Genomic DNA, 23,386 nt, shown 5'->3' with positions numbered 1-23,386 from the left:
GCCAAGAGCTTAGTACAGTACTCTGCCCCTAGTAAGTGCTCAATAAACATGACTGATTGATTGAGATATCAGTAGGTTATGAAATGATGAGCCAATCATCACTTGAAAAGGAGAACTGCACTTTGTCCGTTTGATCTGATCAGACATGGAATTAATAACCCAGAACTGAGCAAAATCGGATTTTCTAATGATGCAGTTAACAGAGGCAGATGCTGGGTCTTTTCGGGAAGTTACCCCACTTCAGGGTGACTTCCTTTGGCCAGTGGATTTAAAGTCAATGGATTTTGTCTCGTGTCTCCCAAATATGCCTAGAGGCATAACAGAGTGTACCCATCAGTGTAACAATAGATGACATCTATGTGTCCGTGTCTGCTGCTCATGGGTTCTCATCCCGGCTCTGCCGCTTGTCTGCGGTTTGGCCTTGAGCAACTCACTTCACTTCTCTGTGCCTCAGTTACCTCATATGTAAGATGGGGATTGAGTACTCTCTCAAGCTCTTAAAACAGTGCTTTGCACACAGTAAGCGCTCAATAAATGTAATTGAACGAATGAATGAATGTGGGATAGGGACTGGATCCAACGCAATTTGCTTGAATCCACCCCAGCACTTAGTACAGTGCCCGGCACATAGTAACCGCTTCACAAATACCACAATTATTATTATTAATAGATTGTGGCTCACATTTTAGCCTTTTCTGATACATTTAGCATCATTAATATCTAACTATCAGCAACAATGTCAGGACAGTGAATCCCAAATTGACCATTTAATAACGATAATAATAATAATGTCGGTATTTGTTAAGCGCTTACTATGTGCAGAGCACCGTTCTAAGCACTGGGGTAGATACAGGGTCATCAGGTTGTCCCACATGAGGCTCACAGTTCATCCCCATTTTCCAGATGAGGTCACTGAGGCACCGAGAAGTGAAGTGACTCGCCCACAGTCACACAGCTGCCAAGTGGCAGAGCGGGGATTCGAACCCATGACCGCTGACTCCAAAGCCCGGGCTCTTTCCACTAAACCACGCTGGTGAGAGGCATTTAAGACATGCCTCTCCTCTACTCGCTCCCCCGTAGGTGAATGCTGCTATTTTATTCCTTTGGGCACTTGGTATTCACCCTACCTTCAACCTCACGGTACTTATGTACACATCTATAGTTTATTTATATAATGGCTGTCTCCCCTTTTCAGACTGTAAATTTGTGGGGAACAGGGAACAAGATTACCAACTCCACTGTACTCTCCTGGACCGTACAGTGCTCTGTTCACAGTAAGCATGCAATAAATGTCACTTATGGATGGATTGATCATTGGCATCTTCATCGAGTTCATACACATTCATTTATTTAATCTATTTATATTCCTATCTGTCTCGCTCCTAGACTGTGAGCTAGCTGTAGGCAGGAAGGTGACTGTTTGTTGATATATTGTATTCTCCCAAGTGCTTAGGGCACTGATTTGCACACAGTAAGTGCTCAATAAATATGATTGATTGAATGAATGAATGACTACATGCCCTGACTCTACTACTCACCTTGCCTCACTTCTCATAGGGAGAAAACTGAGTGGTGGAGTTGGAGAAGAGTGAGTTGGTAAGAGTTCATTCATTTTATTTGTATGAATGTAAAAAAGAACAATGAAACACTGTGAAATTGTTTTCTTTCCACTGTGCCCGACCAAAAGGTGAATAAAAATCAAATTGGTTCCAAGTGGAAAAGAACAAATTAGTAGAGCAAGGAATTGTGTTGTCAAGCTTCTAGAACGTAATTCCAGACTCAGATACAGGGCACAACAAATGGGAAAAAAAAACACCTAGCAGAAGAAGATCGCATTAAACAATAAACAATTTATAAAGTAAATTATTTAATTCATTTAAGAGTATCTTCATTATCTTTTAAATACGGGAAATAAAATTAATAAAGGAAGCATATACTGAAGATTTCCAGAGTATGTATTACGAGTAACTAGAACGCTTTCTACTAAATTTTCCTTTAAGAAATTCTTAGAACAATGAATCTATTTGTGCCAATTTATTAATGACCCATTATGGAAAACAGATTTAATAATAATAACGGTATTTGTTAAGCACTTACTATGTGCAAAGCACCGTTCTAAGCGCTGGGGTTGATACAAGGTAATGAGGTTGTCCCACGTGGGGCTCACAGTCTTAACCCCCATTTTCTAGAGGAGGTAACTGAGGCACAGAGAAGTGAAGTGACTTGCCCAAAGTGACACAGCTGACAAGTGGCAAAGCTGGGATTAGAACCCATGACTTCTGACTTCCAAACCAGTGCTCTTTCCACTAAGCCACGCTGCTTCTCTATGAAAGAGTGAAGAATAAAGCTGCATAACCAGCCAGTAAAAAGATCCATTTGACCCATTAGTTTTCTTTGCATTCTTCTCTACTTTCAGGATAATAATAATAATAATAATGTTGGTATTTGTTAAGCGCTTACTATGTGCAGAGCACTCAAGGGTCTTCTTAAAATGAACACTAGGCAGTCTCTGAGAAAATATCCATTTTAAATTGCCACCAACCAAACCTATCGCAAATCGGCACCACGACCCAGGGTGCGGCAGGATGATGGAGTGGAGGACAAGTGGCTTTCATTAAGTCAGTGGGATCCTGAATCTGTTATCTCAGGAAACGCAGCCCTCTGAACTCGTATTTCACGTCAACGTGGCAGTAATGACAATTTTGTTTTCTGGCAAAAATCGATGGCCAATGCAGAATTTAAAAAGTGGCCCGTTTCAGAACTCTCAGTGAAATAGAGATTTCCAATTTAGGGTTCAACAACAAAAAGAACGATTAAATGTTTAAAGTTGGAAACTTTCTACTTACTTGAGATCCTCTCTCCCCTTTCAGTCCTGGTTGACCCAGATCACCTGGTTCTCCCTATGACAGAAATCAGACAAGAGTCACTTGTGTGTTACAAGGGCCAAGCATTTTCTTTTTCAAATAGAAAATGCTAGAAGACAAATACTTGTCATCGCTTTCAGCACTTACTGGTGGGCCTTGCTGTCCAATGGCCCCTCTGTGTCCTGGCACACCTCTGTGACCCTTGGAACAGAAAAGGTTATAGCACCTTAGTAAGTACGGAATGCAAAAGTGAACTTGACTGACTGTGATTCCTTCAGAATTAAATGTCCTGAATTGTCTCATTTAGTTTTTTTTGTCAGCAAGCAATTCTGTGACCTGTTCCGCAGGATAGTAAGTCAGTCGGTCAATTGTATTTATTGCAGAATGGTGTACTAAGTGCTTGGGACAGTACAGTGTAACAATAAACTGACACATTCCCTGCCCAGAAGGGAATTCTTTCATTCGATTGCATTTGTTGAGCGCTTACTGTGTGCAGAGCACAGCATGACTTAGTGGAAAGAGCTTGGGAGTCAGAGGATGTGGGTTGTAATCCCGGCTCTGCCCCTTGTCTTCTGCGTGACCTTGGGCAAGCCACTTAACTTCTCTGGGCCTCAATTACCTCGTTTGTAAAATGGGATTAAGACGGTGAGCCCCACGTTGGACAACCTGATTATCGAGGCACATGGTAAGCGCTTAACAAAACCCATTATTATTATTACTAAGCTCTTAGAAAACACAGTTCAGCAATAAACACAATGAGATGTCCACTGACCCTCCATTCAGCCATGTTATTTTGAGAGTGGACTTGAAGGAGTAAATAATAGAGCAATACCTGACACCTACGAAGGATTAATTTTCACATTTCCCCTTTCCCTTCGCACTCCGCTCTTCTGCCTCGACTTCGTCTACCCCACGATGGACTCCTTGCTCAAGTTCTCCCTCAGGCCGGAAACTCCTCCCTCTTCCCCACCCCTTCGTGGCTCAGTGGAAAGAGCCCGGGTTTGGGAGCCAGAGGTGATGGGTTCGAATTCCGGCTCTGCCACTGGGCAGCTGTGTGACTGTGGGCGAGTCACTTCTCTGTGCCTCAGTGACCTCATCTGGAAAATGGGGATGAAGACCGTGAGCCTCACGTGGGACCACCTGATGACCCTGTATCTACCCCAGCGCTTACAACAGTGCTCGGCACATAGTAAGCGCTCAACAGATACCAACATCATCATTACTATTATTATTATCTGACAGTCCACCCCTCTTCCCAGCTTCAAAGTCCTCCTGAAATCACATCTCTTCCAAGAGGCCTTCCCTAAGCCCTTTATTTCCCCTACTGTCCCTCCCCTCTGGGGGACTATGAACTTGGCTGCGGACCCCTTTAAGCATTCTGATACTCACCCCAGTCCCACTGCACCTACGGAAAAATTTCGATACTCCATTTCTCCTGCCCCTCATCTATTTTAATATCTGTCATCCCCTATAGACTGAAAGCTCCTCCTTGTGGTCAGGGATGGCCTCTACTAACTCTCTTGAATTTATTTTCCCCGGTTCTTATTATGTTGGTATTCGTTAAGCGCTTACTCTGTGCAGAGCACCGTTCTAAGCGCTGGGGTAGACACAGGGGAATCAGGTCGTCCCACGTGGGGCTCACAGTCTTAATCCTCATTTTCCAGATGAGGTAACTGAGGCCCAGAGAAGTGAAGTGACTTGCCCACAGTCACACAGCTGACGCGTGGCAGAGCTGGGATTCGAACCCGTGACCTCTGACTCCAAAGCCCGGGCTCTTTCCACTGAGCCACGCTTCTTAGAACAGTGTTCTGCACATAGCAACTACTCAATAGATATAAGCTGATTCAAGAAAACAGGTGTGAGGATTCTCTCATTTCGCCCTAATGATGATAATCTTTATTAAATACTCTGTGCCAATCATGGTGCTAAGCACTAGGGCAGCTAGACTATAATTAGTCCTTGTCTCACATGAGGTTCACAGTCTGAGCGAACAAATATCTACCTGCATTTTACATATGAAGAAACTGAGGCCCAGAGAAGGGAAATGAATTGACCAAGGTCACACAGAAGGCAAGTGGTGGAGCCAGGATTAGAACCAGGTCTCCTGACCCCCGGTCCTGTGATCTTTCCACAAAGCCACGCTGCTTTCCACCACAATAATAACGTCGGTATTTGTTAAGCGCTTACTATAGGCAGAGCACTGTTCTAAGCGCTGGGGTGGATACAGGGTAATCAGGTTGTCCCACGTGAGGCTCACAGTGTTAATCCCCCATTTTACAGATGAGGTCACTGAGGCACCGAGAAGTGAAGTGACTTGCCCACCGTCACCCAGCTGACAAGTGGCAGAGCTGGGATACGAACCCATGACCTCGGACTCCCAAGCCCGGCTCTTTCCACTGAGCCACGCTGCTTCACAACAGCCAACTCAACTCCTTTCTTCCTCCTCCCAAGTCTATCTGCCAAATCAACCCGGGGAGTATTTTAGCAGGAATCATAGTATTCATTTAGTTTCTGCTACGCGTTTTCTTTCATTTGGGCTGAGGGAAGAGGAAGTAGGTAGAGACCTGAATATTCTCACGGGAAGCAGTGTGGCCTAGCGAATAGAGCACGGGCCCGTGAGTCAGAGGACCGGGTTCTAATTCCAGTTCCTCCACTTGTCTGCTGTGTGACCTTGGGCAAATCACTTCACTTCTCTGGACTTCTGTTACCTCATCTGTAAAATGGGGGTTGAGACTGTGAGCCCAATGGGGGGCATGGAATACGTCCAACCTGATTAACTTGTATCTACCCCAGTGTTTAGTAAAATGCCTGGCATATAATAATAATAATAATAATGGTATTTGTTAAGCACTTACTCTGTTCCAAGCACTCTTTTAAGCGCTGGGATAGATACAAGGTAATCAGGTTGTCCCACTTGGGGCTGACAGCCTTAATCCTCATTTTACAGATGAGTTAACTGAGTAAGCGCTTAACATATACCATTAAAAAATTTTAATCTGGGGGTCCCGCATGATCTGCCTTTCACAAAGCAAGCTTGTGCTTCTCACCCTGACTTTGAACTTCCTGATGTAGAAATCAGCGTGATGACTTAAGTTACCAAGTGCAGACAGGAGCCAGGAAAGAAAAACCTAGTCACGGGCCCGTTAGGGAGGCGGTTAGATCCACATACATTGCTGGATGTCATGTGGCACAACAAAGGTGACACGTGAAGAACAGGGTCAACCCATATTGGAAGAAGCGCAGGGGGACTTTGATATTGTGAATCACCCTCCCCCCTAAAGGATATCTGGAAGAACAGTCCAAGCCATCCAGGAAAATAATAATAATAATGGTATTTATTAAGCACTTACTATGTGCCAGGCACTATACTAAGCGCTGGGGTGGATACAGCAAATTGGGTTGGGCGCAGTCCCTGTCCTACGTGGGGCTCACAGTCTCAATCCCCATTTTACAGATGAGGTAACTGAGGCACGGAGAAGCGAAATGACTTGACCAAGGTCACCCAGCAGACACGTGGCAGAGCCGGCATTAGAACGCATGACCTTCTCACTTCTAGGCCTGTGCCGGAAAGGACTGCCGGAGGGAACTCTGCAGGAGCAAAGTGACGGAGGAGAGTCAGGGTGGCATCCAGACGGTGGGAAAATGAGTGGAAACTCACATCGTAGTTCTCCTGCTGGGTGACCTTGAAAGGGTTCATTGACCTCTAGGGTTTGGTCATTTGGAAATGGCCTAGGACTTATCCCAAAGGACCGCATTAAGGACAAACCGGCAAAAAACACATAAAAATGTTTGGGGAACGTTATCCAAATAGAAAAGGGCTGACAAAAATACGAATAAAATCCACTCTGGGAACTAATGAGCACAATGCCCAGAGAAAAACAAAGTAGTTACAAGATCACCCACGAAAGGCCAGAGGCTACAACAGGACCTCAAACGTAAAAACAGCCGTACCGCCCGCTCAGACTCTCCCCTCCGAATTCGACTTGTGCTTGGCTGAGAGACGGCCCTGCTCGCCTCCCGCCTTTCTGATGTCAGAGCAGTAAAGTCAACGGCCCGGCGGTCAGTCAGCTCTCTGAAGCGAGGCCACCGGTAAACAGAACGAAATGGGCACCAGAACCGAAGAGAAGGTGCAGCAAGGTCGTGTGGGTTGAGCGAATCCCTGAAATGCCACCGAGGATCCAAGATGGAATGCCGCCAGATGGCAACCAGAATGAAGAATGTTGTGGCAGGGGCAGACTCCAGGGTGGCTTGGTGGCCCCAGATGATAAATGTCAGACCTTGTGGAGTCAAGAAAAGCAAAGAGGTTTGATAATAATAATGTCGGTGTTTGTTAAGCGCTTACTATGTGCCGAGCACTGTTCGAAGCGCTGGGGGGAGATACAGGGTAATCGGGTCGTCCCACGTGAGGCTCCCAGTTAATCCCCATTTTCCAGATGAGGTCACTGAGGCACCGAGAAGTGAAGTGACTCGCCCACAGTCACACAGCTGACGAGTGGCAGAGCTGGGATTTGAACCCATGACCTCTGACTCCAAAGCCGTGCTCTTTCCACTGAGCCACGCTTAGGTTCATCCCAGGTGACATTTTCAAGGATGGTCGAAGGGAGAAGGATTTCTTTTTACCCAAAACTAAATACAAATAGAAATTTGATATGCCTTCAGTTTGAGAAATCTAAATTGTTACCCAACTCTCTCTCCATCTACCTCCTTCTTGTTCTACATAGCCCTTGTCTGACACATTTAAGTTTTGGTTTTTAGTCACCAATCCAGAAATTTTACTGCCCATCTGCTAGGTAGGGGATCTGGGGAATGCCATCAGCTGGATTTAATAACGTTGGTATTTGTTAAGCGCTTACTGTGTGCGGAGCACTGTTCTAAGCGCTGGCGTAGACACAGGGGAATCAGGATGTCCCATGTGGGGCTGACAGTCTTAATCCCCATTTTCCAGATGAGGTAACTGAGGCACAGAGAAGTTAAGTGACTCGCCCACAGTCACACAGCTGACAAGTGGCAGAGCTGGGATTCGAACTCATGACCTCTGACTCCAAAGCCCGGGCTCTTTCCACTGAGCCACGCTGCTTCAGCACCTGGCATTGCAAAATGAGAAGGAAGGTAATGACAGGTATGGAAAATTTCTCTTGACATTTGGGTTTCTGCACAAGATGGGATGACCAAGGTTAAATGTGTTCAACACAACTCGTCCCATGGCAGAGAAGCAACCGGGCTCAGTGGCAACAGCACCGGCTTGGGAGTCAGAGGACGTGGGTTCTAATCCCGGCTCTGCCACTTGTCTCTGTGTGACGCTGGGCAAGCTGCCTAACGTCTGGGCCCTCAGTCCCCTCATCTGGAAAATGGGGATGGAAACGGTGAGCCCCATGTGGAACAATCTGACTACCTTGAATCTACTCCAGTGTTTAGAATAGCGCTTGGCACACAGTAAGCACTTAACAAATACCATTATTATTATTATTATGAGGTATGTTTTCTCCAAAGGTGGAACTCGTTCAGGAATGTCACCTCTGTGGGCGTGTTTCTGAGTGTACGTAATCGCAGTTAGGTCTAGGCTAGTTAGAGGCAGTTGGGAGGAGATTAATCCATCCTGCAATCAATGGCATTTATTCAGTGCTTACTGGGTGCCGAGCACTGTACTAAGCATTTGGAAGAGTACAGTGCAACAGAGTTTAATGGTCAGAGAAGCTGCCTCACATCTTAATGGCCCCTGCCATTAGTGTACCTTACTATTCTATTTATTAATGATGTGAATCCTATTTATTTATATTGATGCTATTGATGCCCATCTACTTGTTGTCTGTCTCCCCGCTTCTAGACTGTGAGCTCGTTGTTGGGTAGGGATTGTCTCTAGCTGTTGCCAAATTGTACTTTCCAAGTGCTCAGTACAGTGCTCTGCACATAGTAAGCGCTCAATAAATATGATTGAATGAATGCTGAGGAGGACTGAATGGGCAGGTATGAAAATCCTGCCTCTTAGGCGGTAAATCCCCGCCACACCCATTGGTGAATTGCTAATAATAACAATGTATTATGATATATTATTTTATTATAATATAATAATGATAAATCATTTTTGTTAAGCGCTTACTGGGTGTTCTAAGTCTTCTGAACTATGTGTGTACTATGCACTCCGCATTTTGTCTTGTGTGTTTGTTCTGTTCTATGGATCGCTGTTCTAAATACTGGGAAGATACAAGATAATCAGGTGGGACCCAGTCCCTGTCCCACCCAGGGCTCACAGTCTAAGTAGAGATATTAAACAGATATTGAATCCCCAATTTACAAATGAGGTAACCGAGGCACAGAGAAGTGAAGTGACTTTCCCGAGGTCACTCAGCAGACAAGTGGCGGACCCAGGATTAGGAGCCAGGTCCTCTGATTCCCAGGCCAGTTCTCTTTTTCTAGGTCACATTGCTTCATCTCTGGAGTTGAGATAGGGGAGTTGTGCTCACCCCATTCCAGGTTTTCCCGCCCAGTTTTGGCCGATGCAATGTTTCTCATGAATTGTTCCAAGCCCGTTATTGGGCAAGGATTGTTCCCGAACTCCAAGCGCTTAGTACAATGCTCTTCCCTCCTTAACTTCTATTTTTAACCGCTCACTCTCCAATGGCTTCTTCCCCTCTGCCTTCAAACATGCCCGTGTCTCTCCCACCCTAAAAAACCCCTCTCTCGACCCCACTTCCCCTTCCAGTTATCGCCCTATCTCCCTCCTACCCTTCCTTTCCGAACTCCTAGAGCGAGTCGTCTACACTCGCTGCCTTGACTTCCTCAACTCCGACTCTCTCCCGGACCCCCTCCGATCTGGCTTCCGTCCCCTCCACTCTACCGAGACTGCTCTCTCAAAGGTCACCCGTGACCTCCTTCTTGCCAAATCCAACGGCTTCTACTCGATCCTTATCCTCCTCGACCTCTCGGCTGCCTCTGACAATGTCGACCATCCCCTCCTCCTCCACACCTTATCTCACCTTGGCTTCATGGACTCCGTCCTCTCCTTATCTTTCTGGCTGTCCATTCTCGGGCTCCTTCGCGGGCTCCTCCTTGGGCTCCTCCTTCCGCTCCCATCCCCCCTAACTGTAGGGGTTCCTCAAGGGTCAATTCTTGGCCCTCTTCTGTTCTCCATCTACACTCACTCCCTTGGTGAACTCATTCGCTCCCACGGCTTCAACTATCATCTCTTTGCAGATGACACCCACATCTACATCTCCTCCCCTGTTCTCTCCCCCTCCCTTCAGGCTCGTATCTCCTCCTGCCTCCGGGACGTCTCCACGTGGATGTCTGCCCGCCCCCTAAAACTCAACATGTCCAAAACTGAGCTCCTTATCTTCCTTCCCAAGCCCCGTCCTTCTCCTGGCTTCCCTGTCACTGTGGACGGTACGACCATCCGTCCCGTCTCTCAAGCCCGCAACCTCGGTGTCATCCTTGACTCGGTTCTCTCATTCGCCCCACGCTGGGGTAGATACCAGGTAATCAGGTTGTCCCCCGGGGGGCTCGCAGGCTTAATCTCCATTTTACAGATGAGGGAACTGAGGCCCAGAGAAATGAAGTGACTTGCCCAAGGTCACACAACAAGTGGCAGAGGCGGGATTAGAACCCATGACCTCTGACCCCCAAGCCCGACTGGACACTCTGCTAACCGCTCAGCTCAAAGTTCCCTCGTCGCTCAAATGGGGAGGAAGACTGTGGGCCTCACGTGGGACAACCTGCTGACCCTGTGTCTGCCCCAGCGCTGGGAGCAGTGCTCGGCACATAGTAAGCGCTTAACAGATACCAGCATTATTATTGTTATTATGAGAAGCAGCGTGGCTCAGTGGAAGGAGCCCGGGCTTTGGAGTCGGAGGTCATGGGTTCGAATCCCGGCTCAGCCACTTGTCAGCTGGGTGACTTTGGGCAAGTCACTTCACTTCTCAGTGCCTCAGTTACCTTGTCTGTAAAATGGGGATGAAGACTGTGAGCCCCACGTGGGACAACCCGATGACCCTGTATCTCCCCCAGCGCTTAGAACAGTGCTCGGCACAGAGTAAGTGCTTAACAAGTACCCACGTTATTATTAGTGGAGAGAGCAGGGGCTTTGGAGTCAGAGGTTATGAGTTCGAATCCCAGCTCTGCCACTTGTCAGCTGTGTGACTGTGGGCAAGTCACTTAACTTCTCGGTGCCTCAGTTCCCTCATCTGTAAAATGGGGATGAAGACTGTGAGCCCCACGTGGGACAACCTGATTCCCCTGTGTCTACCCCAGCGCTTAGAACAGTGCTCGGCACATAGTAAGCGCTTAACAAATACCAACATCATTATTATTATTATTACATCCGGGCCGTCACCAATGCCTGCCGGTCTCACCTTTACAATATCGCCAAGATCCGCCCTTCCCTCTTCATCCAAACAGCTATCGTACTGGTTTAAGCTCTCATAATATCCCAGCTGGATTACTGTGTCAGCCTTCTCTCGGATCGCCCTTCCCACTCTCTCGCCCCGCTCCGGTCTATTATTCACTCCGCTGCCCGGCTCATCTTCCTGCAGAAACGCTCTGGGCATGTCACTCCCCTTCTTAAAAACCTCCAGTGGTTGCCTATCGACCTTTGCGTGAAACAAAAACTTCTCACTCTGGGCTACAAGGGTCTCCATCCCCTTGCCCGCTCCTACCGCATCTCCCGTCTCTCTACTGCCCACCCCACACGCTCCGCTCCTCTGCCGCCCACCTCCTCACCGTCCTCCGTTCTCGCCTACCCAGCCGTCGACCCCTGGCCCACGTCCTCCCGCTGTCCCGGAATGCCCTCCCTCCTCACCTCCGCCAAACTAGCTCTCTTCCCCTCTTTAAAGCCCTACTGAGAGCTCACCTCCTCCAAGAAGCCTTCCCAGACTGAGCTTCCCCTTTTCCCTCTGCTCCCTCTGTGCTCCCCCCCGCCCTCTGCTCCCTCCCCTTTCCCCCCTTTACCTCCCCTCAGCTAAGCTCCCTTTCCCTCTGCTCCTCCCCCTCCCCTCAGCACTGTGCTCATTTGTATATATTTTTATTACCCTGTTTATTTTGTTAATGAGGTGTCCATCCCCTTGATTCTATTTATCGTGATTATGTTGTCTTGTTTTTGTCCGTCTGCCTCCCCGGATTAGACTGTGAGCCCATCGTTGGGCAGGGATTGTCTCTATCTGTTGCCAAATTGTCCATTCCAAGTGCTTAGTACAGTGCTCTGCACATAGTAAGTGCTCAATAAATACTACTGAATGAAGGAATGCTCTGCACATAGTAAGTGCTCCATAAATACTACTCACTGAATAATAATAATGGTACTTGTTAAGTGCTTACTTTGTGTCAAGCACTGTGTTGCCCTTTCCTTTCCATCCAACCTGCTACCAGGTTAATATAGTCACTCATCCTATCCCGCCTGGATTCCTGCATCAGCCTCCTTGCTGTCCTCCCAACCTCCTGTCTCTCCCCACTCCAGTCCATACCTCACTCCGCTGCCCGGATCACTCTTTCTACAGAAACATGCAGGGGATGTCACCCCTCTCCTCAAAAAAATCCAGCTTTTGCCCACCCACCTCCGTATCAAAAAACTCTTCACCATTAGCTTGAAAGCACTCCATCACCTTCTCCTAATTCCCCTCACTTCTTTCCTTCTACAACCCAGCCTGCACACGTCTCTCGTGCTAACCTTCTCACTGTGTCATGATCTCGCCTGTTTCGCCACCGACCACTGGCCCATATCCTGCCTCTGGCCTGGAATGCCCTCCCTCCTTCCTCAGATCTGACAGACAATGACTCTCCCCCCGCTTAAAAGCCTTACTGAAAGCCCATCTCCTCCAAGAGGCCTTCCCAGACTAAGCCCCACTTTTCCTCATCTCCTACTCCCTTCTGCGTCACCCTGCCTTACTCTCTTCGCTCTTCCCTCCTGCCAGCCCCACGGCACTTAGATGTACATATCTGTAACTTTATTTGTATTGATGTCTGCCTCCCCATCTCTAGATTGTAAGCTCTCTGTGGGAAGGGAATGTCACTGTTTATTGGTGTATTGAACTTTCCCAAGAGCTTAGTACAGTACTCTGCACACAGTACGCACTCAATAAATACAATTGAATGAATGAATGAACTAAAGAGTGGGGTAGAATCAAGATAATCAGGGTGTACACAGTCCCTGTCCCACATGAGGCTGAGTGAGAATTACTTACCATAGGACTTCAAAGTTGTTTGATACAATTGCTGAAATACTATAGAACACTTGGGTAAAAAGTATGATTTGGCATTTTTTAACAGCTGAAGCACTATCACATCTACGTACAATTAGACATAATTGATGCATTACCTTATAGCCCTCGTCTCCATGATCTCCTCTGTCTCCTCGTTCGCCTATTGGACCCTATGGAGGCCACACACAAAATTTGGTTTACAGCAGATCTCGTTATTATTGCCCTCACGGGTTGCGTTCAGGGCAGTTTTCACTTAACAAAAATATTAAGAAGTTCATACTGCACATGTTTAGGAATCTGTTCAAACCCACTCCATCAAAGTGGAACTGTTCTAAAATAATAGTTTTCAATGAGGCAGAAAACAGCATTTAAAATATGGGAAGCACCAATTCAAATAAAGAACGGAAAGTTGAAGAAAGAGAAAATTCTTATAAGCAGTGTGCCAGGATAAAGAAAACCAGAGGAAATGAGACTCGATTAAAAAGCACGGACCATCAGATAGGCAGTATTTCTGCACTTGGAAGTTTATATGTGTAACAAGATCAAAATAATTTGAAAGTACACTAGCAGAATTATGTCCAGCAACTAAGCAAGGAATTCCCTGCGGTCACAGAATGGTGCTTTTTTTTTTTAGGAATTTCACAGTTGGTCTTTCTTTATCGTTCTGACCCATCAATGCTCCTGTTTGCGCTCTAGTAGCTAGGAGTTTTTTGTAGAAGACATTGATTTTAAATCTTTCCGGGCACAAAGATAATAAGTTTCATTCCTATGAAACACTTCTCAAGTATTTCTGTCAGCTACCTTTAAACGTGACAATTTCCTTCAACATAGTATCAAACATCTCCGAATTATCAGCTATGATATGCTTATATTGTCTACTTTGAATGGTGAATGAGTACTGAGGATGAAGCCAGCTGTAATTCAACATAAAGTCTCAGCTGACAATTTTTAACTGACACCAATGTAAAGTCACCATAACCGATAGAGCTCAAAGAGGAGTGGAGTGGCTTGGGGGAGGCTTATGAAGGGCAGCAAGGCAATGATAGGAGAAGCCAGTAATCGGAGATTACGGGGAGAAAATGGCAGGAAGGGAAGGTGGAGCAAGACAGAGAAATAGGAGAAGAGACAGAGAAGAGGACTAGCTAGAAATTAAATGGGCTGGGGAAGAGACAGAGAGAGAAAGAAGGAAGGGAAAGTGGAGCAAGACAGAGAAATAGGGGAAGAGACAGAGAAGAGGACTAGCTAGAAATTAAATGGGCTGGGGAAGAGAGAGAGAGAAAGAGAGTTTAAACAGCTAGAGAGAAGACCTATCCAGCACATGTCCACATTCCCACCCACCCTTGACCCTCTTTCCTAGTCATAAACACACACACGCACACATACAAATGGGACCACCAGAAAATCTTTCTGAATGGGACAACCAAGCTAAACAGAAAGCCCACCACGCCCGTGTGGCTGCTTCTCTGTCTCTAGACTGTAAGGCCGCTGTGGGCAGGGATTGTGTCCGTTTACCATTGCGTCGTGCTCTCCCAAGATTTTAGTACAGTGCCTTGCACGCAGTTGGCGCTCAATGAATACGACTGACCGATCTGGCCAGCGGGCCTGTCTCTTGCCAGCCTGTTGCCTAGAAATGGGGGCTGTCCCACGGAGGGTCTTGTCCCCTCCCTCCGCTGCTTATGGCTTCCTGATGCCACAGGCTCCGGGTAAATGGCCACAGATACCAAAGTTCCTCAGGTTGGGGTGGCTGGAGCAGCATCAAGGAAGCCGGGACCAGTGTCCAGCAGCTACTGCTAGCAATCAAATAATCAGTCGTATTTATTGAGTGCTTGCTGTGGGCAGAGCACTGTATTCATTACAGTTGTTGGATGGACCATTGGCTCTGTTCGCTATGTTTTTCACTCAAGCCCACGTTATCTGAAATCATTCCAGGATTTAATGTGTACAATCAATCATTCAAATGTATTTATCGAGCGCTTAGTGTGTGCGGAGCACTGAAATAAGCACTTGGGAGAGTACACGATAGTAATAAGCAGGCACATTCCCTGTACTCAACGAGCTTCCAGTCTGGGGGCGGGGGCATTCCGAAAAGGGGGTAAGATTAGATAATCTAGAGATCCCTTCCATCTCTATGGTGCTATGAATAAAATGGGAAATCTTATCCAGTTAATAGGGGACCTCAAAAATGTTGATTCTTTTTGTAACTTCTCTTAGATTCTTCTGCTCGACTTTAAATTCCTTGAGGGCGGGGATCACATCTACCAACTCTACTGTGTTATATCTCCTAAATTCTTAGTACAACACTCTGCACTCATTTCCTCTTCCCCCACTCCCTAATGCACCACCCTGGCTTGCTCCCTTTGCTCTTCCCCCCTCTCAGCCCCACAGCACTTATGTACATATCTGACACTTATTTATTTATATTAACATCTGTCTCCTCCTCTAGACTTTAAGCTTGCTGTGGGCAGGGAACGTGTCTGCTAATTGTTATATTGCACTCTCCCGAGCACTTAGTACAGTGCTGTGCACACAGTAAGCGTTCAATAAATCCGACTGAATGAATTGAACGAATGCATTAAGTGCTTAGTAAATACAATTGATTGACTGATTCATAAATCCGATTGAATGAATTGAACGAATGCATTAAGTGCTTAGTAAATACGATTGATTGACTGATTCACAGGATCTTTTGGTTCCTGTACTTAATGAGCTCAAATATTCCCTTTATGCCCTGTGTGAGCTGTGAGTATGTACAATAATAATAATAATGTCGGTATCTGTTAAGCGCTTACTATGTGCCGAGCACTGTTCTAAGCGCCGGGGTAGATACAGGGTCATCAGGTTGTCCCACGTGAGGCTCACAGTCTTCATCCCCATTTTCCAGATGAGGTACCTGAGGCACCGAGAAGTGAAGTGACTTGCCCACAGTCACACAGCTGCCAAGTGGCAGAGCAGGGATTCGAACCCATGACCTCGGGCTCCCAAGCCCAGCCTCTTTCCACTGAGCCTCGCTGCTTCTCTACGCAGGCAGAGCAGGCCTATGGAAGTCCAAACTGGCAGGGCCCGGTGGGATTATGTCGGGGAGAAGAGGGAGCAGATAAGAGGGTCGGAAAGATTACGGGGTAACTGGCTGCCCATCCACTTCAGTAGCAAACGCAAACTCCTCACCATTGGCTTTAAAACACTCCATCACCTCGCCTCACTTCTCTCCTTCTACAACCCAACCCATCTGGTACACTTCGCTCTCCTAATGCTAACCTTCTCACTGTGCCTTGATCTCATCTATCTTGCCGCTGACCCCTCGCCCGCATCCTCCCTCTGTCCCGGAACGCCCTCCCTCCTCAAATCGGACAGACTCGCTTCAAAGCCTTATTAAAGGCCCATCTCCTCCAAGAGGCCTTCCCAAACCAAGCCCCATTTTCCTCTTCTCCCACTCCCTTCTGTGTTGCCCTGACTTGCTCCCTTTGTTCATGCTTCCTCCCAGCCTCACAGCACTTATGTACATATCTGCAATTTATTTATTTATGAATATTAAAATCTGTATCCCCCTCTATACTGTAAGCTCGTTATGGGCCAGTAATGTGTCTGTTTATTGTTATATTCATCTCTCCCAAGAACTTTGTACATTGTTTGATTGAATGAATGAAAGAATTGCTTCCTGTCATCTAGCCTGATCAGTAGCAGTCGGCCTAGAGAAGTGAAGTGACTTACCCAAGGTCACACAACAGACATGGGGCAGAGCCTGAGTCCAGTCTCTTTTGCTGTGGCCTGGGCAGAACTCTTCTAGCCAGGATACCTCCATTATGAAACTTTTTAAAAATCACCCCTTCACAAGGCACTAGTGGGTTTTTATTTTAAATCAGACATAAACCCCACAGATTATAGCTCTAAAATTTAATTTGGGAATTGCTTTTGGATTTGCACCCTTTATATTCCCCCACAGAATTTATGTATATACCTGCAATTTATTTATACTAATGTCTTTTTCCTCTTTAGACTGTAAGTTTACTGTGGGCAGGGAACCAGTCTACCAACGTATTTTTCTTTACTCTCCCAAGCACAGTAAGTGCCCGATAAATACAACAGATGAAGCATGGTGTAGTGGCTAGATCATGGGCCTGGGTTCTAATCCCGGCTCCACCACCTGTCTGCTGTGTGACCCGGGGCAAGCTACTTAACTTCTCTGGGCCTCAGTTTCCTCATCTGTAAAATGGGGATTGAGACTGTGTGCCCACGAGGACTGTGTCCAACCCAATTTGCTTATATCCACTCCAGCGCTCAGTACGGTGCTTGGCACATAGTAATTGCTTAACAAATACCATCATTATTATTCCAGTGCTTAGTACGGGGCCTGGCACATAGTAAGTGTTTAACAAATACCATTATTATTGTAGATTGATTGGAATTGTCAATATTTAATACATTGGTTTAGATGTTCTAAGATAAAAAAACTCCTTCTTTATTCATAACTTTTGTACAGGGACTGTACTAGCTAGTTATAAAGTTGATTTGGGAAAACATCCTTGTAAACCTTGTACTGAGCAATAAATCAATATCAGATTGCATTTCAGACCCAACTCTGAAAACACATTTGACATGGTCTATTAAGGTGATTTGATGTCACCACATTCTAGTGGGACAGTTCTGAAATTGAACAGACTGTCTCCATTGTCCTTTTTTAGGTTTTCCTGGAAATACCAGATAAATACCTGTGCCTAGGTAATAAGCTTAGCCAGCACAACCATAATAGCTGAGGGGAAGGGTGATGTAATAGAGAAATGTGGGCCTATTCAGCATGCATCCCCGTCATTCAATCTTATTTATTGAGTGCTTACTACGTACAGAGCACTGCACCGAGCAGTGCTCTGCACCTAGTAAGCGCTTAACAAATGCCAACATTATTATTATCACTTACTATGTGCAGAGCACTGTACTAAGCACCCGGGAGAGTAAAATACAAAAGAATGAGCAGCCACATTTCCAGACCATGATCCCCATAGGGGACAGGGACTGTCTCCAACCTAATTAACTTGTATCTACTCCAGTGCTTAGAACAGCGTTTGACACATAGATAAGCACTTAAAAAATACCATCAAAAGAAAAACAAGAACAACAAAGGAATACAAGCTTACAGTCTAGCGGACTCCCTTGGGGGAACAAAAGCAGGAAGAGGAAATAAAAAGACAAAGCTTGAATGAGGGCTGGAAGGGAAGAAGGGGGATCATGAAACCAGGAATCGGAATTGCAGCTACCACAAGCACTGGCCCAGTGTGGAGCTGGAACTGGAGCCCAGTAGGAGAGCGAGAGGGTCATGTCCTTATAGGCTCGGGCTCAACTTCCACATCCGTCATGAATCCAAAGCCCATGGAGGCCAAGAGCTGAGGCAGAAAGATGGCGGAAATAGAGCTTGTCTCCTCCCCCAAACCACCATTACCCTTACTTCTGTGAATTCCCCCTCTGCCTCATCTCACCTCTCATATCTCCACACTTCATATCCTCATTCTAGCCAGTAATGTCTGGAACTCATTCTCAAGAGTCATTAGACGACGATATAAAATTACTGTTGACACCCCATCCGGCCCCGGGAAGGCTACAGAGGTTGAATTGCATTTTATTTTGATGCATTAAGAAAAAAAGACCTACTGGTTCACCTAGAGCCCCAGGTGGTCCCCGTGATCCGCTGTCTTCTCCCGGGAAACCCTAGAATAGAAATGACATGACAAAAATCCTTCGTGGGCGGAATAAAACCTAGTAGGGTTTAGGGGCCGGGGAAATGGCACAATCTGGTTTGCTTTTAAGCACAGGTAATTTTATTTAAACAATAAAGGGCACATACCACTGTGTACGGGGTCTTCATGTGAACGTGTTTGGCATTAAACCTGTTAGATTTGCTCCAGTTACAGAGAAGGTAGGCAGCGGGGATGCTGTCAGTGAAGTGTCAGGTTGCTCAAACTGTCGTAAATCAATCAACTGTACTACTGTGGTTATCCCAAATGATCAGAAATCTCTGCTGTTACTGCACTGAAAATAACTTTGCAAGTCAGATTTCTGCAGACATTACTTGGTCTAATTTACTCGTGAAACTGTTCTGAATTCGTTTTGAAAAGGAGTTAGTGACTCACCATGTGCCTTTAATCCCAGCAATGGGATGATGCATGCACCTAAAATATGACCCACTGTACGTTACAGAAGGTTTTACTTCAGAGCAGTGAACAGGCATTCCTAGCTTTATTCCAAGTATATATGTTCTGCATTTTATGGTTTCTTTCCTCTCATATGTGAAATTCCTTAGTAATAGGAAAATCAGCCCCCATCCTTTTCTCTTTTGATGCTGCTGACACTTTGGGGAGATAATTTACGAATTCTCTGCCCAAACTCGACCATTTCAGAGACGAGATCTAGAAACAAAACGGAGACGAACATACTTTTTCTCCTTTAGGTCCTGGCAAGCCAGAAGGTCCCGGTTGACCCTGGTGACCCTAAGAACGAGAAAACAATTGAATGAAAATTCACATATCCCCCCTGGAAATGTCCAGTATGAGGAGAAGTAGAGCATAATACCGCAGTGGTTTAACATGTCATTAACAATAACAAAAAAATGGGACTCATTTCAATTGTGTCTTGGCTACTGCACTCGAAGAAGGATGTGGAGAAACCAGAGACAGTTCAGAAGAGAGTAACAAAAATGTTCAAAGGTTGGACAATATATCTTCTGAGGAAGGATTAAAAGACACCAAGTCAGTAAGTCAAGTGGTGAGAAGAGGAAAACACAAATAGAGAAGTTCAAAACCAGAGAGATAAAGTTCTCCTAAACAGTCCCCTTCCTTTGCTTTTTGCTATCATCCCCTACTGCTTCCTCAGGAACCTCAGGAATCCCGCCTACCAACTTTATTGTATTGTTCTCTTCCAAGTCCCCTCTCAGGGTTCTACCTGGAGAGTTTCCAGTCCTCTACCCGTCTCGCTACGGGAGATAGAGTCAAGCAGAGGCCTACCCATTCCATTCCTAGCTCGGCCAGTGGCTAGCAAGGGGAAGGCAATCTGCTACAAGTCAAAACTCAGCCATGCTGGGCCGCAGCGACATGGGAGAGTCATTCATTCAGTAGTATTTATTGAGCGCTTACTATGTGCAGAGCACTGTACTAAGCGCTTGGAATGGACAATTCGGCAACAGATAGAGACCATCCTTGCCCACTGACGGGCTCACAGTCTAATCGGGGGGGGTGCAAGTCAGGGCGACACAGAAGGGAGAGGGAGAAGAGGAAAGGGGGGGCTTAATCTGGGAAGGCATCTTGGAGGAGACGAGCCTTCAATAAATCCTGACCTTCCAGCTTAGCAGTCCCAAGGCCCAGCAGCACAAGTGATATTACGCAGAGGACAGTGTGGGGGGGCAAGGAGATACGGCGTGAGTATAGCGAGAGAGAACGAGACAACTGTGAAGATGGTGGAGGGAGGGTTCGAGGGCGGAGACTCGAGTTTACTGCGCAGAAGGCGGCAGTGGTAAACCGCTTCCAGATTTTTACCAAGAAAACTCTATGGATCCACTACCAGAAAGATTGCAGATGGGAGCGGGCGGCTCTGGGAGAGATGTGTCCATGGGGTCGCTATGGGTCGGAAACGACTCGACGGCGTAAGACGAGACAACTCTTCCAAGCACCTCGATTAGACTGTAAGCCCGTCGATTAGACTGTAAGCCCGTCGAAAGGCAAGGACTGTCTCTATCTGTTGCCGACTTGTTCATCCCAAGCGCTTAGTACAGTGCTCTGCACATAGTAAGCGCTCAATAAATACTATTGAATGAATGAATGAATGAACCTCGTACACTGCTCCGCACACAGCAAGCGTTCAATAAAAACCATCGATTGAGTGATTGATAGCACTCTTTCCCTCCCTCACTGCTTCTCACCTATTCCCCTATGTTAGCTTCACTACCCACCCACTTCCCACTTCTTTCTCACCCTTATTCACCATCCTTACCTCCCCCCATCATCTCCAGCTTCATTTACTCTTTACCCCGTGGCTCAATCAATCAGTGATATTTATTGAGCGCTTACTGTGTGCGGAGCACTGAACTAAGCACTTGGGAGTACAATACCACTGAATTAGCAAACACATTCCCTGCCCATAACCAGCTTACAGTTTACTGGGGAGACAGATTTAAATATTGATAAATGAGTATATATAATTTAAAGATACGTGCATAAGAGTTGTGGGTTTGGGGGTGGGAAAAACAGCGAATGCCCAAAGGCCACGGATCGAAGTACGTACACAATGCAGAAGGGAGACTGAGCTGGGGAAAAGACGGCTCACTCAGGGTCAGCTCCCAGACTTCACTTTCTTTCATTCGGTCATAATTCTTGAGTGTTTACCGTGTGCAGAGCGCTGCACTAAGCTCTTGGGAGAATGCAACAATAAACAGACATGTTCCCTGCTCGCAACAAGGTAATAGTCTAGAGGGGGTGAGACAGGGTATTAATATAAATAAATAAATTACAGATATGTAAATACGTGCTTTGGGTCTGGAAGGGGGGATAAGCAAAGGGAGCAAGTCAGGGTGGTTCAGAAGGGAGCGGGAGAAGAAGAAAGGGGGCCTTCATCAGGGAAGGCCTCTTGGAGGAGATGTTCTTCTGAGCAACCTCCCTATTTCACCTTGTGGCTTTATTTTCCCCTCACCCATCTCTAGGCTCCCCTCTCTTACTACTCCCCCAAAACTTACTCCCTTCACTCTCTACTCACCTCTCGGCATTACCTTCCATTCACCCCCCGCCCCTCCACTCCCTTCCTTCTCACAGCCTCATCCTCCCATTATCCTGACCCACACAATTGCTCTCCCTCCTCCTTCAGCACTTGAAGTCACCTCAAAATAGCCAAGGTTATTATTGGCACTGCTCTAAATGAGAAACCTGATTTTCTTTAAAGCAAATGGTTTGGGCCATTTGTCCACTGACCTCAAAGGAAAACCATCTCTTTGCTCGAAGAATGGGATGGGGTGGTATTTGCAGGAGAGAGGTAAAGGAGAGCCAGAGAGATTTGCCTAGGTTCACCCGGTAACCAAGCGGCGGAGCTGGGATGAGAACCCTGGTCCTTTGGACTCGGCCTGGGATCTTTCCACTAAGCCACACTGCTTCTCCAATGTAGCACAGTGCTCTGCACACAGTAAACGTTCAGTAAATACCATTGATCATTGTCAGCCAGATAACTACCTCTTCAGCAGTGACACAGAAGGCTTATGGTGACTCCTTTATTCAAGACCCTCTAGAACTGTGAGCTTGTTGTGGGCAGGGAATGTGTTTATTGTTATAGTGCATTCTCCCAAGAGCTTAGGAATGTGCTCTGCACACAGTAAGTGCTCAATAAATAAGATCGAGTGAATGAAAAATACCATGGGGAAATCATCTATATGTAGCCATGCAGCAAAGCTGCGTGGCCTAGTGGATGGAGCAGGGCCTGAGATTCAGAAGGCCCTGGATTCTAGCTCCAGGTCCACCATTTGTCTGCTGTGTGACCTTGGGCAAGTCATATCACTTCTCTGTGCTTCCGTTCCGCCATCTGTAAAATGGGGATTAAGACAGTGAGCCCCATGTGGGACTCAGTCACCTTGCCCCCTCCTCCTTCACCTCGTTACACTCCTACTACAACCCAGCCCGAACTCTTCACTCCTCTAATGTTACCCTTCTCGCCGTACCCCAATCTCACCTATCTCCCCACTGACCTCTCGCCCACCTCCTGCCTCTGGCCTGGAACACCCATCCTCCTCACGTCCGACAATTACTCTCGTCTCCTTCAAAGCCTTACTGAAGACCAAGAGGTCTTTCCTGACTAAGCCTCCATTTCTCTTCTCCACTTCTGTTTCATTGCCCTGTCATGCTCCCTTTACTCATCCCCACTTCTAGCCCCGCAGCACTCATGTACATATCTGTAATTCCTTTATTTTATTTATTCATATTAACGCCTGTCTCCCCGTCTAGACAGCAATCTCATTGTGGGCCAGGAATGTGTCTGTTTATTGTTATACTGAACTATCCCAAGTGCTTAGTATAGTGTTTTGTACACAATAATCACTCTATAAATATGATGGAACGAATGAATGACAAGGGCTCTGTCCAACCTGATCAGCTTGTGTCTACCCCAGCATTTAGTATAGTGCCTGGCACATAGTAAGCATTTAATAAAAACCATAAAAAAAATATGACCAGACCTTCCTCTTGTTTAAAATTTCAAATGGATTCTAATGAGGATTTCATGGGGCCCATACAAGTCGTTTATTTAATAGTGAAATTTTGTCCTTATGTTCCTTTCTAGGGCAGAATTACAAAAGCAAAACAATAAAAAAAAATTGGG

At 46.3% G+C, this 23,386-nt stretch overlaps 1 protein-coding gene across 2 annotated transcripts in view; it reads right to left on the bottom strand.

Annotated features, from left to right (window-relative positions):
- COL24A1 (collagen type XXIV alpha 1 chain) overlaps positions 1-23,386 on the bottom strand; it is a 481,357-nt gene that overhangs the window by 98,651 nt on the left and 359,320 nt on the right. For both annotated transcript variants that reach the window (XM_029063711.2, XM_029063709.2), the window contains exons 41-45: positions 19,474-19,527; positions 18,692-18,748; positions 13,168-13,221; positions 3,012-3,065; positions 2,847-2,900 (exon numbers count right to left, since the gene is read on the bottom strand). In XM_029063711.2, the coding sequence (XP_028919544.1) occupies positions 2,847-2,900; positions 3,012-3,065; positions 13,168-13,221; positions 18,692-18,748; positions 19,474-19,527 (273 nt within the window). The remainder of the gene's footprint in view (positions 1-2,846; positions 2,901-3,011; positions 3,066-13,167; positions 13,222-18,691; positions 18,749-19,473; positions 19,528-23,386) is intronic.

This window comes from Ornithorhynchus anatinus, chromosome 4, assembly GCF_004115215.2.
Source record: "Ornithorhynchus anatinus isolate Pmale09 chromosome 4, mOrnAna1.pri.v4, whole genome shotgun sequence".
Classification (NCBI taxonomy): domain Eukaryota; kingdom Metazoa; phylum Chordata; class Mammalia; order Monotremata; family Ornithorhynchidae; genus Ornithorhynchus; species Ornithorhynchus anatinus.
This window is presented reverse-complemented; position numbering and strand designations above follow the sequence as displayed.